A 17,886-nucleotide genomic window follows, 5' to 3' on the forward strand; every position below is an offset into this window, starting at 1 on the left:
ACATCCACACCACAGCGCTCCTTCACATCCTCATTTGTCAGTCTGTCTCTCCATGTAACTCCACTCACATACACTCTCCTCATCAGTCTCTCACTCTCCATCCTCTCCACATGGCCAAACCACCTCAGTGTGTTTCTCCTAACGCTTCCCATCACATTCTTGGTGCTCTTGCTGATAATGATGCTGATGGTTTATATTCAGTGAACCTAACACCTCTTCCTGTGTGATTTACTTCGTACAGTTCGTGTAAATATCCTCTTGTGTGTCATTGAGAGTGAGAGACTGACAAGGAGAGTGTATGTGAGTGAGGGGGAGGGGGGGAGAGAGATGGGGAGGCCAAGGATGAGATGGAGGGTTGGAGTGGAGAGGTGTATGAGAGAGGAGGGTGTGAGCTGGGAGCAGGGTAATGAAATGGCGGGGGACAGGGTGACATGGAGGCAATTTGTTTGTGGCCACCCCTTACGGGATTATGGCGTCTGGCAATAGATAGATAGATAGATAGGTGATAATTCTTGTTCTATCTATTTCTGGTTCTATTGCCAGACGCCATAATCCCGCAAGGGGTGGCCATTTGAGTTTGAGTTACTTGTTTTACGGGGAGGGGCACTAACCCTCCACCAACCCACATGTTGACACGTAGGGAGCACGTATGGTTTGGTTATACGGTGATGCTGGTAATAATAATGTTAATAATGGTTTATATAGACAGCATTAAGCAACGTTGGGTCTGGTTAGTACTTGGATGGGTGACCGCCTGGGAACACCAGATGCTGTTGGCATAACGTTCTCCCTACGTGTCAAGTGGGGTTGGTGGAGGATTAGTGCCCCTCCCTGTAAAACAATTAACTCTAAGCCCTTGGCCACCCCGTTTGGGATACATGGCGTCTGGCAATGAATGAATGAATGAATGAATTTTATATTATTACTCTCCTTCTCAGCAAACCGATCAAGGAGAAGCGAGATGCCAGTGATAAAAAGAGTAATGACATTGCCGAGGTGAAGAAGGACGAGAAGGACAAGGACAAGGACGAGAAGAAGAAGGAGAAGAAGGACGAGCGAGAGGAGAAGCCAAAGAAAAAGTCCAAAGAATCCAAACGATCAAGGGTAAGTAGTTGTAGTTGTTATAGCTGTTGTTGTTATTATTATTATTATTATTAGTATTATTATAGCTGTTGTTATTATTATTATTATTATTATTATTATTATCTATCTATCTATCTATCTATCTATTGCCAGACGCCTCAATCCCGTTTGGGGTGGCCACAAACAAATCTCCTCCACATTGCCCTGTCCCCCGCCATTTCACTGCCCTGCTCCCAACTCACACCCCCCTCTCTCATATACCTCTCCACCCCATCCCTCCATCTCATCCTCGGCCTCCCCCTCCCTCTTTCCCCCTCCACCTCACTCACATACACTCTCTTCGTCAGTCTTTCACCCTCCATCCTCTCCACATGGCCAAACCACCTCAGTGTGTTCCTCACAACGCTTCCTATCACATCCACATCCACACCACAGCGTTCCTTCACTTCCTCATTTGTCAGTCTGTCTCTCCACATGACTCCACAGGCTCCTCTTAAATAACTCATTTCCACTGCTCTCACTCTTGACTTGTGTCCTTCCAACAACGTCCAAGCTTCACTTCCATACGTTAGAGTTGGTATCACAATACTGTCATGTAGTAACTTTTTCACATCCATGTTCACTTCCCTGTTTCTTATCACTGCTTTCAAAGAACCAGTAACCTTTTTTCCCCGCTGTACCCTTTCAAGCACTTCACCCTCCAAACCTCCATCCTTACTCATCACACTACCCAAGTACTTAAACATACTCACATTTTCCAATTCCTCACCATCCAACCTCGCTGTACATTCACTGACTTTACCTCTCTCAAAGACCATCACTTTACTCTTCCCTACATTCACCTTTAGATTCCGTTTCTTACACACTCTCTCAAACTCATCCACCAAGCCCTGCAGCTCCCCTTCGTCTTCACTCAACAACACAGTATCATCTGCAAACAACAGTACAGGGAGTTTCCAAACACTACCCTCTCTCACCAGGGCCACTCCAACATCCACTACCCTACCTTGTACCTCTTTTATTACCCCATCCATGTACAGATTGAACAACCATGGAGACATGACACATCCCTGTTTCAACCCAACCTTCAAAGAGAAAAATTCACTTAGTTCACCATCCACACGCACTGCAGCCTTCACACCATCGTACATACTCTTCACAGCATTCAACAACTTCCCATCTACTCCATATATTCTTAACACCTTCCACAATCCTTGTCTATCCACCCTGTCATATGCTTATTATTATTATTATTATTATATGATGGTGATGTCTCTCCACAGCAGTATGAGGAGGAGGACTATGGGGAGGAGGAGCGTCATGGTGGCAGTGGGGGGGCGGGTGAGAAGGAGAGGGAGAGGGAAGGTAGTGTGGCCTCCAATGCGTCATCAACATCCGCCAAGATGGACCCTCCTGAAGGATCTCCGAGAGGTGTGTGGTGGTGGTGTGTGGTGTGTGGTGATGGTGTGTGATGGTGGTGGTGGTGTGTGGTGGTGATGGTGTGTGATGGTGGTGGTGATGGTGGTGTGTGGTGGTGGTGGTGGTTGTGGTGGTGTGTGGTGGTGGTGGTGGTGGTGGTGGTGGTATTATTGTTGTTGTTGTTGTCATTGTTGTTGGGCTAGAGGGAGGCAGTTCTATCCATCTGTCAATCTATCTGTCTGCCTACCTATTTATTGCCAGATGCCTTAACCCCTAAAACGCGGCTGTGTACGCGCGATCCCCCCCCTGTGGCGGGGTTGTAGTGGGGTCGGAGTACCTGTGGAAAAATATTAGCCAAAAATCATAGATTAACCCTAGAGCATTAAAATTTTTATGGCATATATTACTTACATTCAGCTATCTCCTGAACCACATGTTGAGCCTTCGTTGACTACCCAAGGACTTGTGAAGACTTGCAAAGTTGGGTAACAAAGTCTTCACTCTCACACCTCCAGAAACCCGGTTTTCTTTCTACCACAGCCTCAATCTGTCACAGTACACTTTATACAACAACGTACAGGTTGTTTGGAATCCGTATTTGTAAATAAGAACTGAAAATAAGGCTAAAATGGACGGAGCGCACGGCCGACATGCAGCGCGGTGGCGATCTTCCCGTCAATATTGTCACATTTGCCTTTTCTCGGCAAAAAACACGTATACTCCTTTTTTTTTCCATCATAGGACTTCGCAAACGTTTGCCTGTCACTATTACGGTAATAAAAATCAATGTCACTGCCAGTATTGTGGACTGGGAATGAGGAAGACCACCGCGGCGCGAGTTTATTCAGCCTTACGGCAGGCACTTTATTCTCGCTCCTGTCGGCCACTCGCACTTCATTTCTATCGCTCACTTTCACCGTATCTTTTTTTTTTTTTGCCTTATTCATCAGTGTCACTGTCCAGTGTTATAAAAATAATATTTTATACACAAAAAACTTTTACTTTCAGAACACAGAATAGGAAAATATGCTTTTATCTTTTTACACTGGAGTGACTGTCACTCGCAATACTTATATGATTACTATGTACAATTATTTACAACAAAAAACACTGTAACTGTCAGTGCTTTTCCAAGTACATACACTAATTTACACTCATCAGGCTGTCACTGTCAGCACGTAAAAGAAAACTAAACAATATTATCACTGTCACTCTCAGTATTTTTCCCAATATTTTTACCCTTATTTTCAAAATCTACTTAGGCTGTGGTAGTCGAAAAAACACGGGTAAGCACAGAGGGGAACTTTGCACTCTTTGCACTGCAAGGAGGTGCGCCTAAAAGTTCTTTCCTGCCTGGTAGTGTGGCTGCACACATGACACCTCCTCAGTGCTTTCCCCCTCTTTGCAGTGGCTGGCAGTGGCTCCAGGCGGTGTCGCTGAAGGTAGGCCATACACTGTAGGCGGTCTGGAGGTGTGTGAGGGTGGCGTTTGGGACCTGTTGAAAGCACCTGGCCATAACGCTGAAGCAGCTGGTAGACACAAGTCTTGGAGAATCTTCTGAGAGAGTAGTTGGCTGGCTTCCTGTTCTTGATTTTATACAGGATGAAGGCGTTCAACATGCACATGTCAATCAAGTGCAAGAACACCTTCCTGTACCAACGACGATTTTTCCTCAGACAGTCAATCTCTCCAATCATCATATCCGACTTGTCCACCAGCCGCATATTGACGTTATAGTCAATTACAGCATCAGGCTTCATCACAGGCTCGCCAGTCCTTCTGTCGACCTTCCCTGTTGCCAGCATTTCACCCTTGTGTACTGTGGTGAGCATGTTCACGACTCTCTTATCATGCCACCTGATCGCAAGCATCTTGTCAGATTTCTTCAGGTGCACGTCTCCCCGCTTTGACTTTTCAGCCTCTGGGAAGGCAGGGTAATGTGCCCTGTTACTTCTGACAGTGCCACAGGAGCCGACGCCGTGTTCAGAAAGGTACTTGGCGAGTTTTGGAGCTGTATAATAATTGTCCGTATACAGGACATGATTCTCGCCAAAGTACTTTTCCAAAAGCACTTTCACCACAGAACCAGAGAATCCAAGGGGTCAGTCTTATCCAAGTCGACATTGCTGGCGGTGTAGATGACGAAGTCAAGGATGAACCCCGTCTTGCAGTCGCACAGCACGAAAACTTGATTCCAAAGCGGTGGCGTTTGCTTGGAATGTACTGGACGAACCGAAGACGGCCCCTGAACAATACCAAAGACTCGTCAATCACGACTTTCTTGAAAGGGCGCAAGAACCTCGTAAACTTATCTTTGATCATGTTCAGGATTCCCCTCACTTTCCATAATGGGTCAGTTTGGGAAGGCTCATCATTATTCGCGAAGTGAAGATAAGTCATCAGCTGCCTAAAACGATCGCGGCTCATGTATTTATTGAATATTGGTGTTGGGCACAGCTCGTCGGAACCCCAGTACTCTTCCAACTTATGCTTCCAGTTGTGCGGCATAAGCAACATCAAGGCAATAAATACAAAAAGCTCGCGGATCGTCAAAGGCACCCATGATGCCATCCGCGACGTGGATGGCGTCGCAGCCTCACCTTCTTCTTCGCGAATTGGCGCACATTGCCCCTCGTACCTGTTGGTCTCGGTACAGATGTGCTCCATAACCTCGTCGTCAAGGAAGGCCAACAGGTAGTCAACACATTCACCATCGTCGTCCACAGGGAAGTCAGCCTGAAGTCCACACTCACTTTCGTCAAAGGGCAGATCTTCAGGCACAAAATCTGATCCCTCTGACCACACAAAAGCATCTAAAGTTCCCTGCCTAGGCTGGGAGGTGCTTGGGGCGGCGGGGGGGTGAGGCAGGTCGTGTGGGAGTGGGTGAGGCAGGCTGGGCAATAGTAGGTAAGGGAGAGGTTATCCCAGGCCGTGTTGGTGTTGTGGTGGTGGTGGTGGTGGTTGGAGGGAGATTATCGCTTGGAGTCAAGGTCACCCGCAGTGGCGTGACTCCTGAGTTGCCTAGTGGGAGTTAGCCTAGGGGACTTAACTTTACTGACACGAACACTAGGCCTACGATAACCTCTCATACGTAACATTGCTCGTCTACTTCCCTTTCTCGGTGGTGATGGAGACTCCGATGACTCAGGAGACAGGACAGCAGACGAGGAGGGACGAGAGAAGAGGGCTGGGAGAACGTGGCGGGCTTGCGGTGGTGTGGCGTGGCGTAGTGGACAATGGCGGTGCACTGCTGTCTCCGCTCCTCTTCCTTTTCTCTCCCTTTCCATATTCGAGGCCCCTTTTCACCGGGGCCTTCCCTGTAGAGGTGCTGGGCACAGTCACAGTTTCCTCGGGCACAGAAATCATCACTTCAGGGCTGAATCAGCACTCGGTGTGTCTCTGATTCAGCCAGGCTAGACAAAACACCCACGTCACTGCCGTAGTCCATAGAGGCTTTCAACAGTTCAGATGCTATGGCCGAGTCACTTAGCCCCTTGGTAGTCACTTGTAAAGTTTTGAAGGGCGTAGAGGTAACAAAACCCTTTTTCGGAGGGCTAGAAGGCACGGAACTAGAAGAGCTAGAGCCTGACATGGTGTCACCGTGGCAGATTTGCGTGGACTGACGCTAATCTGGGGCAAACCGCGCGAAAAAATGACAGTGTGACAACTGGGGAAACAAACGTTTCCCAATAGCAAAAAGTGCTTGCGAGATGACGGCGCAGATTGACACGTATCAGCCATCCGCGCGTTGCCATATCGCACGACGAGGGAGGGCCGCGCATCGGTGCATCCGTGGGTAAAAAAAATGAGACTTGGCAACAACCGAGGTCAGTAGTACAAAGGTCAAGTGTGCTAAAAGTAGCTCACGGGTGGCGGGACTGAGAGACAATACCAGCTTGAGCCTGTTTGCCCGCGGTTATTCAAAATTAACTCAAATCGCAAACGTGACGACCCGCCGTCTTGCCCTTTGGGCCGACCGTCGCAAAAGCGACGATCCGCGTTTTAGGGGTTAATCCCGTAAGGGGTGGCCACAAACAAATCACCTCCATGTTGCTTTATCCCCCACCATTTCACTGCCCTGCTCCCAGCTCATACCCCCATCTCTGGGCAGTGGAGCCACCCAGCCATACCAGTGCCACCACATGAAGGCACCCCTCTCGTACACCTTTAGTGGCTTACATGTTATTTATATATTTCTTGTACACAGAGAAGAAGGAACCAAAGGCCAGGAGCCAGCTAGGTAGTTCCCTCCAAGAATAACACAAAAACAAGATAGTAGAGAACCAGATTGAAGATGTGTTCCTCGTCAGTGTTACCAGGATTGTGATGCTATAAACAGAGATGAATAGATTGTATGTGAGGTGGAGGGGGGGAGAGGGAGGGGGAGGCCAAGGATGAGATGGAGGGATGGGGAGGTATATGAGAGAGGGGGGTGTGTGAGCTGGGAGCAGGGCAATGAAATGGCGGGGGACAGGGCGACATGGAGGCGATTTGATTGTGGCCACCCCTTTCGGAATTAAGGCTTCTGGCAATAGATAGATATCATGTGATGGAACTGGGTCACTATTACAGCATAAATACACTGTTGTTGGTATGTGACACTTTAACGAGCTGTGGTTATCAGGTAGGAATGAGTCTCCTGGGATGCTATACTCCGTTTACTCTAACTTGGCCTAAAATTGCCATCCCCCCATCTTTAGTGCTGACTTGTAACAGTAGCTTAACCATAGAAAACAGCGCTAGTCATGAAGAAGTGCTGTGGAAAGGATGTAGGACTGTAGTATTGTCTGTCTCTGAGCAACGTGAAATAAGCTTCAATAGACTGGGCCAGGTTATAGTAAAATGAGTATAGTTGTGTTCATTTTCCAGTCTGTCTATGCTTGGCCATCAACTGAGCTGAATAGGGTGAGGGGTTTTTGTCAGATGGGGAAATGAGACTGACTAGAAGAGTGTGTGTCAGTGAGGTGGAGGGGGAGAGGAGGATGAGAGGCTAAGGATGAGGTGGAGGGATGGAGAATAAGAGACTGACTAGAAGAGTGTGTGTGAGGTGGAGGGAGAGACCATGGATGGAGGGATAGAGTGGAGACAATGAATAGTAAGAGACTGAGTAGAAGAGTGTATATGAGTAAGATGGAGGGGAGACCAAAGATGAGATAGTGGGATGGAGTGGAGAGGATGGAGAATGAGAGACTGACAAGAGGAGTGTATGTGAATTAGGAGGAGGGGGAAACCAGGGATTAGATGGAGGGATGGAGAGGAAAGGTACAGTATATGAGAGAGAGGGATGCAAATTAAGAGGAAGGACAGCCTGATTGCACAGAACAGGGTGACATGGAGGCAGTTTGTTTGTGGCCACCCATTACACAAGGCTTCTGGCTATTACCTGAGAGATGTTACATGCTGGAGGTGGGGCTGGAGCAGCTCTGTGGCTAGAGTGAGGAGTGGTTGGAAGAAGTTCAGGGAGCTGTTGCCTCTGGTGACATTGAGAGGGCTCTCCCTCCGTGCTAAGGGATCTTTGTATGCAGCATGTGTTAGGAGTGTAGTGCTGTATGGTAGTGAGACCTGGGCAGTAAAGGAAGAGGACATTCATAGGCTCAAACGTACAGAAATGACAATGATTAGGTGGATGTGCAATGTGTCCCTGAGTGGAAGGCCTGGGGGGGCTGGGTTTACGATGGAAGAGTTGAGAGGAAGGATGGGACTGGAGTGTATTGGTGTTGTGATGAGGAGAGGTAGATCGAGATGGTTTGGGCATGTGGAGAGGATGGGAAATGACAGTTGGGTGCAGAAAATGAGAAGTATGAATGTGGGGGGTAGGGTTATGAGAGGCTGACCGAAGAAGAAAAGGGTCTGAATAGGGAGGCTACCAGAGATCGAGCAGCATGGAGAGCTGCCATTAGATGACCAAGGCCGATGCATGCAAACATGTTGGGGTCTTTATAAACAGAACAAAATGAATAGATAGGCACATTTTATCATGATAGACCTGGGGCTGTTGTTATTTTGTGAGTGCCAGATGCTTTAATCCCATAAGGGGTGGCTACAAACAAATCACCTCCATATCGCCCTGTCCTCTGCCATTAGGTTGCCATTCTTCCAACTCAACTCCACTTCCCTCATATATCTCTCCTCTCCTTCCCTCCATCTCATCCTTAGCCTCCATCTTCTCTTCACTCACATACACTCTTGTAGTCAGTCACTCATTCTCCATCCTCTCCACATAGCCAAACCATCGGCGGGTATTTAAACTGAACTATAAATCTGTTGTTTTCTTGTTTCAGGTACGAAGCGGCGCAAGACAGAGCACTCCAAGGTCAGTATGAGGGTCGTGCGCGATCCGTAATGTTGTTTATACAGTGTAGTAGTGTTTAAGGCCGGGCCACCCAGTAGCTACAGCGCCGCCGTCTCTACCCCCCCTGCTGTGTCTCTGCCGCCACCCCACACGCTGCTCTGCCTTCAGCTGGTTGCCTGTTACCTGGTTTACCTCTCCTCCGCATCTCTGGCGGTCTGCACTCTGGCTCTCCGTGTGTCACAATAGGACCCCTGAAAACCACTCAGTAGTCTCGCCCTTGCACACGCACACGTCTCGGTACGGTAGCGCTTCCCGTCACTTGCAACGGATCCGTCCATAGTCTTGCACCTGTGTGGTTGGGAGGGCGGCGTTATGTGTGTTTGTATATCAAGTGTTAGTACGCCCGCGATGAGTCTTAATACGTCCACAGTCTATTCCGCCTCTGTTGGTATCACTAGGAGTGTCCCCCTTGCGTTGGTGTCCCTGTGTGACGGCAGCAACCCTAGGACAGCTGCCCCAATGGTGCTAAGCTCTGAAGGTCCCCGGTAGTGACGTGGCCGGTGCAGTGTGTCGGTAAATGCCAGTAATAGTCATTGATGCAGGCCCCTCCCCCTACAAGTATCTCACTCGCGTCATTGCAATAGCTCGTGCCGGTGTCAGTCCATTCTCCACTGCCGTTCCTGCCAAAATATTGAAGCTGTTGTATGCAAATGTGATGTGTGTGTCCTCCCAAAATTAGTGGTGTTGTAACAGACAGACTCTTTGGTGTCAGAACGTGGTGTTACTCAGACAGTTTGGTACCTGAACGTACAGACAATTTTGTACCTGAACTATTGGTGCAGATAAACTCTCACTGGCGTTTGTTATATACAGTCACAAATGTACCAAAGTAATTGATGACGTGAGTTCTTTGATGTGAGTGAACTGGTACTGGGGTTTGTTGAATGCCTTGGGAAGTACCTGTACAATAAACCAGAGTAGCACAGCCTCGGCTCGGAGATCGTTTGGATAAATGAAAACGCAGTTGACTCGGAAATAAACTTGTTTGCGCTGGTTGGTAATTGGAGTGTAATGAAACTAATAATTCAGCCTTGAGGGTTTGTTGAAGACTTTGTAATCCATTAAGCACTACCTCTGTTGCCAGATTAACTTGTAATTGAAACTCTGAAGCATAACTGAAAGACTGAGTGACATGGAGAGACGAGTGACATGGCACTATGATGACAGTTGCCCCTCAGTCTGTTGTGTATTGTGCCAGCGCCTGTGACGCATACAAGTGTGACTCGAGAACAACACACGCAAGGACAGATGATTAGTTGATTGCGCATGGAAAAATAAAAAAAATGAAAAAAAAATGCAATGGCTTAAACAGAAATTTGGAAATCAGTCAGTTGTAAAAGAAAAAAAAAAAGCATGGTTGATCTTAGTTTTAAAAATGAATCAGTTGCTCATGGGAAGGTAAAAAAATTCGTTTGCTTACAGAAAAATTTAAAAATGAATCTGTTGCACATAAAAAGAAAAATTGGGTCACAGAAAAATTAAAAGATGAATTAGTTACGCATGGAAAAATAAAAATTCAGTTGAACATGGAAAAACAGAATCAGTAGGTTTGGAAAATTGAAAAACTATCCAAGCGCACGTAAAGAAAAGATCACATGGGAAAATGAAAAAGTAATTCAGTTGTGGGAAAATGTTAAGATCATTTGATTGCACACAGAAAAATGATTAGGAGAATAAATGATTGGGTTTGCTTACTGTACCTTCATATAAGCTTTGTACCAGCTGGCCATCACAAGTGCCGAGAGGAGACCAGCAAAGGAAGAAGCTATGCGACGATGGGATGGCGCTGTGGCCCATTGTGTTGTATTGTTATAAAGGCTCCAACCTTCCTGCATGCGTCTTGGTCACCTAATGGCGGCTCCTCATTCTGCTTGATCTCTGGCAGCCTCCTCATTCAGTGTGGATAGAAAATGCCAGTGATAAGCATCCACAAGGCTCAAGAAGCTGACAAGAAGCTCAGGGATTTATATTTGTATAGACTCTGTGTATGTATTAATGATATGTACATGTGTATGTTTTAGCAGTGTATACAGGGATATGTGTATGTGTAATATATGTATGTATGTATGTATTAGTGATGTATGTGTGTATAAATGGTGACTGTGTGTTATAATATGTATTTGTATGTGTTGGTGAGGCTACGGACTGACAAGATTGAGCTGGCTGGATGAATGTTGTGAAAAGAAGTGCATGATCAAGGATTTGGCACCCCTTTTTAACGTGGCAGCGTCTGGGTTGACTCTGTCGGATACGTTTATGCAAAGCTACAGAATGTGGTGAATGTTTTTGTCATATCAGGTAGAGCCAGGATTCCTGGGGCTTGAATGATGAGTGAATGGAAGTGTGGCCCATTGGATTCGGCAAATTTGGGCTGTCTGGACATTGCTACTCCTCACCCTGCCCTAGAGTGGGAAAGGAGGTACTAATTATAATGATGATGATGACAGTGATGATGACGATGATGATGACGATGATGTATTTATGTATAAGAATATGTACGGGTTTTATGCAGGGGTACAGCATGGTCCATATATAGCACTGCACTAGAAACTTGCATAAGGCTGTCCTGTGTGTTGTGGGGAAATGCTCAGTCTGCTGGTGTGGGCGTGGGTGTTAACTGTTAGCCATCCCCACAATGTACACGAACTCACCCACACTGCAAGAGGAGGGGTGGGAGCAAGGCTTTGGGTGTAGGATTTTAGTTTGTATTATTTTTACTTCTTAATATAAATTTGATGTGAAAAGCATATACCTCCTGCACCACACCCCATTATAGTTGGGAAGAAGATGGTGGTGAGTGTGTGTGTGTGTGTGTGTGTGTGTGTGTGTGTGTGTGTGTCTCCTATGTATGTATGTATGTAGACAGTACTAAATATTGCAGTGTAGAGGATGTATTGCATGATGATGATAATGATAATAATAATAATAATAATAATGAGTTTAGCAGGTAGGGTAAAAGAGAATCATTATTATATACTGGTAACTTTTATATTTTAGCATCACCTATGGTATTAAGATGCTGCCATTCACTCACTTGATGTAGTGCTGCCTTCTACACAGAGTAATGAACTAAATGGTTACTTGTTGAGGAGGCCATTTGTTATGTTAGGTGGTAACTGTCTATCTATCTGTCTATCTATCTCTATTACCATATGCCTTAATCGTATAAGGGGTGGCCACAGACAAATCGCCTCCACGTTGCCCTCTCCTCTACCATTTGGCTGCTCTCCCTCCAGGTCACCTTCCTCCCCTCATCTTTCCATCCCATCCTCCCAGCTCATCATTGATTTCTCCCTCCTCCTCTCCCCCTCCACCTCACTCAATCTCTTCTAGTCAGTCTCTTATTCTCTTTCCTCCTTTTGTGGCCAAACCATCTCACTTTCAGTCACATCCACATCATCACCACAACATTCCTTCACTTCCTCACTTGTCTGTCTGTCACTCCATGCAACTCCACATCCACATCAATACCACAATGTTCCTTTACTTCCTCATTTGTTCGTCTCTCTCTGCATGTAACTCCACATGCTCCACATCCACATCATCACCACAACACTCCTTCATGTCCTCATTTGTCTGTCTGTCACTCCATGTAGCTCCAAATCCACATCAACACCACAATGTTCCTTCCTCATTTTTCTGTCTGTCTCTGCATGCAACTCCACATGCTCCACATCCACATCATCACCACAGCACTCCTTCATGTCCTCATTTGTCTGTCACTCCATGTAACTCCACATCCACATGAACACCACAATGTTCCTTTACTTCCTCATGTGTTTGTCTGTCTCTGCATGTAACTCCACATGCTCCACATCCACATCATCACCACAACACTCCTTCATGTCCTCATTTGTCTGTCTGTCTGTTCATATAACTCCACATGCTCCTTTCAGATAATTCATTGCCACTGCTCTCACTCTTGCCTTGTGTCCCTCCAGCAGAGTGGTAGCCATATACCAGATGGGTGTGTAATAGGGTAATGGGCTAACACACCAACTGGATGTGGCTGATTAGAGTACACATTGCACTTATTAGTCTGTCTGTCTTTTTATTGCCAGATGCCTTAATCCTATAAGGGGTGGCCACAAACAAATCGCCTCCATGTCGCCTTGTCCCCTGCCATTTCACTGCCCTGCTCCCAGATATACCTGTCCACTCCATCCCTCCATCTCATCCCAGACACAATACCCCTACTGTAACGTACATACTGTTAATCAGACATATATGACTGAACCATAACACTAAAGACTTTGCCAACATTGACACACAGGCTGAACTACTTGATGAGGCTTGAAGATGAGTTCCAAGGCTGGAGGGAGTGTTAGTTACCACCTGCCCCTTCACTGCACAACAGAGAAAGTCCTGTGAGCATTAGATCACAACAGCACAAAGTGTGGTGGGACATGACGTCACAAACATGGTGGTGGTGGCCGTGAACAAATGACTGAGGAGGTGCATATGCGTGCGATCACTTTCCGCCAGGGCTGGTGAAATTCGCAGTAAATGCGCGAGACTCCTTGTAGAGGAAAATTCCTTTGTCGGGAAACTGCTATTTGCAAAAGTATAATTCGTGAAACTAGTAACTGTACCGTACCCAAAAAGGATAGCCAACAGCAAGACCTATTGGTTCCTGTGAGGCTGTACCTTGCAGGATAATATAACAACTGGAACTAGTCCATCTGAAGGCTCCCTCCCACCCACCAGACCCCCCAGTCAAAGCTGGCAGGAAATAGTGAGAAGGAACTTGCTGCAGCATAGAAAAGATGACATGGAAATTGCATAGGAATGGAGGAAAGGGAAGCATATTTACTCTTTTAACCTGCAAGGCAAACACATCTAGTCTGCTTAATGATCATGTTGTTGTTGCTGCTGTTCTGTCATTACTGGTACGCCCTTCATGTTTTGAACTGCGAGATGTTGATTCATAAATGTGTTATTCAGAAGTATGCGGTGGCGACCATCATGCACTCACTTGATGTAGTGCTGCCTATTTCTTCCTGCACCCTTATCATTTTTTTTCTGTGTCTGTCCTCCTCTCTTCCTATTTCTCACCATCATCCACTCACTTGATGTAGTGCTGCCGATTTCATCCTTCACCCTTATCATTTTTTTTTACTGTGTCTGTCCTCCTCTCTTCCCATTTTTCACCATCATCCACTCACTTGATGTAGTGCTGCCTTCTTCTTCCTTCACCTTTATCATTCTTTTTCTGTGCCTGTCCTCCTCTCTTCCCATTTCTCACCATCATCCACTCGCTTGATGTAGTGCTGCCTACTTCTTCCTTCACCTTTATCATTCTTTTTCTGTGCCTGTCCTCCTCTCTTCCTATTTCTCACCATCATCCACTCACTTGATGTAGTGCTGCCTACTTCTTCCTTAGCCTTTATCATTCTTTTTCTGTGCCTGTCCTCCTCTCTTCCTATTTCTCTCATCCTTCCTGTCACTTTTTATTACTCTTCTTTCCTTTTCAGGTGGCTTTACATTGAGTGACAAGCCAAATGGTTTCCTGTAAGCCAAGAAACCACTTACAGCGCTGGGTGGTAACCATATAACCAAACCATATGTGCTCCCTACATGTCAGCAAGTGGGTTGGTGGAGGGTTAGTGCCCCTCCCCATAATACAAATAACTCAAAGACAAATGGCCACCCCTTACAGGATTATGGCGTCTGGCAATAGTTAGATAGATAGATACGGGATTATGGCGTCTGGCAATAGACAGATAGATAGATACGGGATTATGGCGTCTGGCAATAGATAGGTAGATAGATAGATACAGGATTATGCCGTGTGGCAATAGATAGATAGACAGACAACTTTTATTTAAGAACTATTTACCTTCGTGTGAGTATAAATGCTTGCCAGTGGTTTGAAGTCCATTGCTTGCATTATAATTCAACTGATTGGCCGCGAAGTTCATTTTGGCAGCCATATAATTTCATGTCCTTTGAAGATTTTGTGTACATCAGTTAAGTCCCCTTGTGGTGTGTGCTTAGGTATAGGTAAACAGATTCAGTTCTTCTATAATTGTTCCTTATGTGGTTTATTTCTCAGCCTTGGTATCATTTGTGTCACCCTTTGCTGTACTCTCTGCAATATCACCAAATCTTTTAAATAATAATGTAACCAGAACTGGATGCAGTTCTCCGGGTGCGGGTGTACTAAGGAATTATGAAAGATTAGGACAGTATTTCCAGTTGATGTTCAAATTATTTAAATATGAACCCAGTCAGTTTACTAGTATTTTTAACAGCCTTTACACTGTTGGCTTGGTTTCAAATCTGTTTTTATTATAACTACTAAGTCTTGTTCATGGTTCACCCTGTCAAGTTGAACATTATTCATTTTATAACTGGCCTTTCATCTTAAATGTCAGGACCAACTTGCCTAGCCCCGGGCTCCTACACTTGTCATGGGGTAATGTAGGATTGGATGACGGATGGATGGATGGATGAGTGGCCCTTATGTTGTTACTGACATTGTTTAGCATTTTACATTAATACTGAAATCCATTTGACATGTTTGGACCCAGTTAAACAGGCCATCATCCAGTGTAGTGTTGGTTCTTCAGGAGTGTAGGGCAGCACAGCCACCTGGTTATATCAGTGCCACCACATGAAGGCGTCTCTATCCACCTCACGGCAGACTGGCACATCACATTTACAGCCTTCTTCATTCTTGAGATATTTCACATTTTTCCATCATTTCCTTTCTTCCTTCCTTTCTCTTCTGTCTTTCTTTCCTTCTTTCCACTTCTTTCTGCCTTAGGGTGACTTTACACTCCCTCTTCTGTCTTTCTTTCCTTCATTCTTTCCTCTTCCTTCTGCCTACGGGTGACTTTACACTCCCTCTTCTGTCTTTCTTTCCTTCATTCTTTCCTCTTCCTTCTGCCTGTGGGTGACTTTACACTCTCTCTTCTGTCTTTCTTTCCTTCATTCTTTCCTCTTCCTTCTGCCTGTGGGTGACTTTACACTCCCTCTTCTGTCTTTCTTTCCTTCATTCTTTCCTCTTCCTTCTGCCTGTGGGTGACTTTACACTCCCTCTTCTGTCTTTCTTTCCTTCATTCTTTCCTCTTCCTTCTGCCTACGGGAGACTATACACTCCCTCTTCTGTCTTTCTTCCCTTCATTCTTTCCTCTTCCTTCTACCTGTGGGTGACTTTACACTCCCTCTTCTGTCTTTCTTTCCTGCATTCTTTCCTCTTCCTTCTGCCTGTGGGTGACTTTACACTCCCTCTTCTGCCTTTCATTCCTTCATTCTTTCCTTTTCCTTCTGCCTATGGGTGACTCTACACTCCCTCTTCTGTCTTTCGTTCCTTCATTCTTTCCTCTTCCTTCTGCGTATGGGTGACATTACACTCCCTCTTGTCTTTCTTTCCTTCATTCTTTTCCTCTTCTTTCTGCCTGTGGGTGACTTTACACTCCCTCTTCTGTCTTTTTTCCTCCATTCTTTCCTCTTCCTTCTGCCTATGGGTGACTTTACACTCCCTCTTCTGTCTTTCCTTCATTCTTTCCTCTTCCTTCTGCCTGTGGGTGACTTTACACTCCCTCTTCTGTCTTTCTTTCCTTCATTCTTTCCTCTTTCTTCTGCCTGTGGGTGACTTTACATTCCCTCTTCTGTCTTTCTTTCCTTCATTCATTCCTCTTCCTTCTGCCTGTGGGTGACTTTACACTCCCTCTTCTGTCTTTCTTTCCGGGCAGGCATACCATATGACAACACTCCTTTACTCTAACCAGCCTAATACTACCACCTCTTCCTCTTGAGTGCTGAATCATAGCAATAGATTAACACTAGAATATGATGCTGGTCAGGAAGAATGTGGAAAGAAAGTAGAGCCATGTTGAATAAGCCACAAGAGGATGATAGTCTGAGTTGAGGTGAAAAAGGTGTTGCCAGCAATTTTGCCATGTTATTTACAAGTATCAAAAATGTAATTGAAGCCAGTGTGTGTGTGTGTGTGTGTGTGTGTGTGTGTGTGTGTGTGTGTGTGTGTGTGTGTGAGTTAATAATAATAGTTGTCATTAAACTACGTGTGTGTGTGTGTGTGTGTGTGTGTGTGTGTGTGTGTGTGTGGAAAGTTTGTATGTGAGTTAATAATAATAGTTGTCATTAAACTACGTGTGTGTGTGTGTGTGTAAAGTTTGTATATGAGTTAATAATAATTGTTGCCATTAGACTAGTTCTTTTAATACAACAAGGAGCATAATACTTACTGTGGTGTATTACGTTTTAAAGAAAGTTATATTGAAACCTTGTGTATTTTTATATAGTGATGTAATAGGTAGATGATTTTAGCTATAAGAGTGTTGTATTTTATGGTACAGTATGATAAGGGGAAATATATATTGTAAATACATTGACCACAAACAAATCGCCTCCACGTCACCCTGTCCCCCGCCATTTCACTGCTCTGCTTTAACGAGGAGAGTGTATGTGAGTGAGGTGGAGGGGGGAAGAGGGTGGGGGAGGCTGAGGATGAGATGGAGGGATGGAGAGGTATATGAGAGAGGGGGTGTTGGCTAGGGGGAGGGCAGTGAAATGGCAGGGGACAGGGTGACATGGAGGCGATTTGTTTGTGGCCACCCCTTATGGGATTAAGGTGCCTGGCAATAGATAGATAGATAGACTTCATTGCATTTGCATGATTTTCTTATGATTATGATTTTACATTCCAAAATTATCTGTCTATAGCTATCTATCTGTGTATTGCCAGATGCCATAATCCCTTAAGAGATGCACACAGAGAAATCACCTCCATGTTGCTCTGTCGTTTGTCATTTGGCTGCCTTTCCTCCAGCACACCTCCCACCCTGTCTATCTGTCTATCTGTTGCCATCCGCCTTAATCCCGTAAAGGGTGGCCACAAACAAATCGCCTCCATGTCGCCCTGTCCAACGCCATTTTACTGCCCTGCTTCCAGCTCACCCCCCCGTCTCTCATATACCTCTCCACTCCATCCCTCCATCTCATCCTTGGCCTCCCCCTGCCTCTCCTCCCTTCCACCTCACTCACATACTCAGTAATATTACCAC

At 45.7% G+C, this 17,886-nt stretch overlaps 1 protein-coding gene across 1 annotated transcript in view; it reads left to right on the forward strand.

The window, feature by feature from the left end:
• The window catches only part of tho2 (THO complex subunit 2-like protein), a 168,208-nt gene that overhangs the window by 87,654 nt on the left and 62,668 nt on the right, over positions 1-17,886 (forward strand). Inside the window, exons 26-28 of the mRNA XM_080269804.1 lie at positions 939-1,104; positions 2,370-2,514; positions 8,784-8,815. Of these exons, the coding sequence (XP_080125930.1) occupies positions 939-1,104; positions 2,370-2,514; positions 8,784-8,815 (343 nt within the window). The remainder of the gene's footprint in view (positions 1-938; positions 1,105-2,369; positions 2,515-8,783; positions 8,816-17,886) is intronic.

Source organism: Coenobita brevimanus, chromosome 37, assembly GCF_032717465.1.
Source record: "Coenobita brevimanus isolate Jiangsu-jjx chromosome 37, ASM3271746v2, whole genome shotgun sequence".
Lineage (NCBI taxonomy): Eukaryota > Metazoa > Arthropoda > Malacostraca > Decapoda > Coenobitidae > Coenobita > Coenobita brevimanus.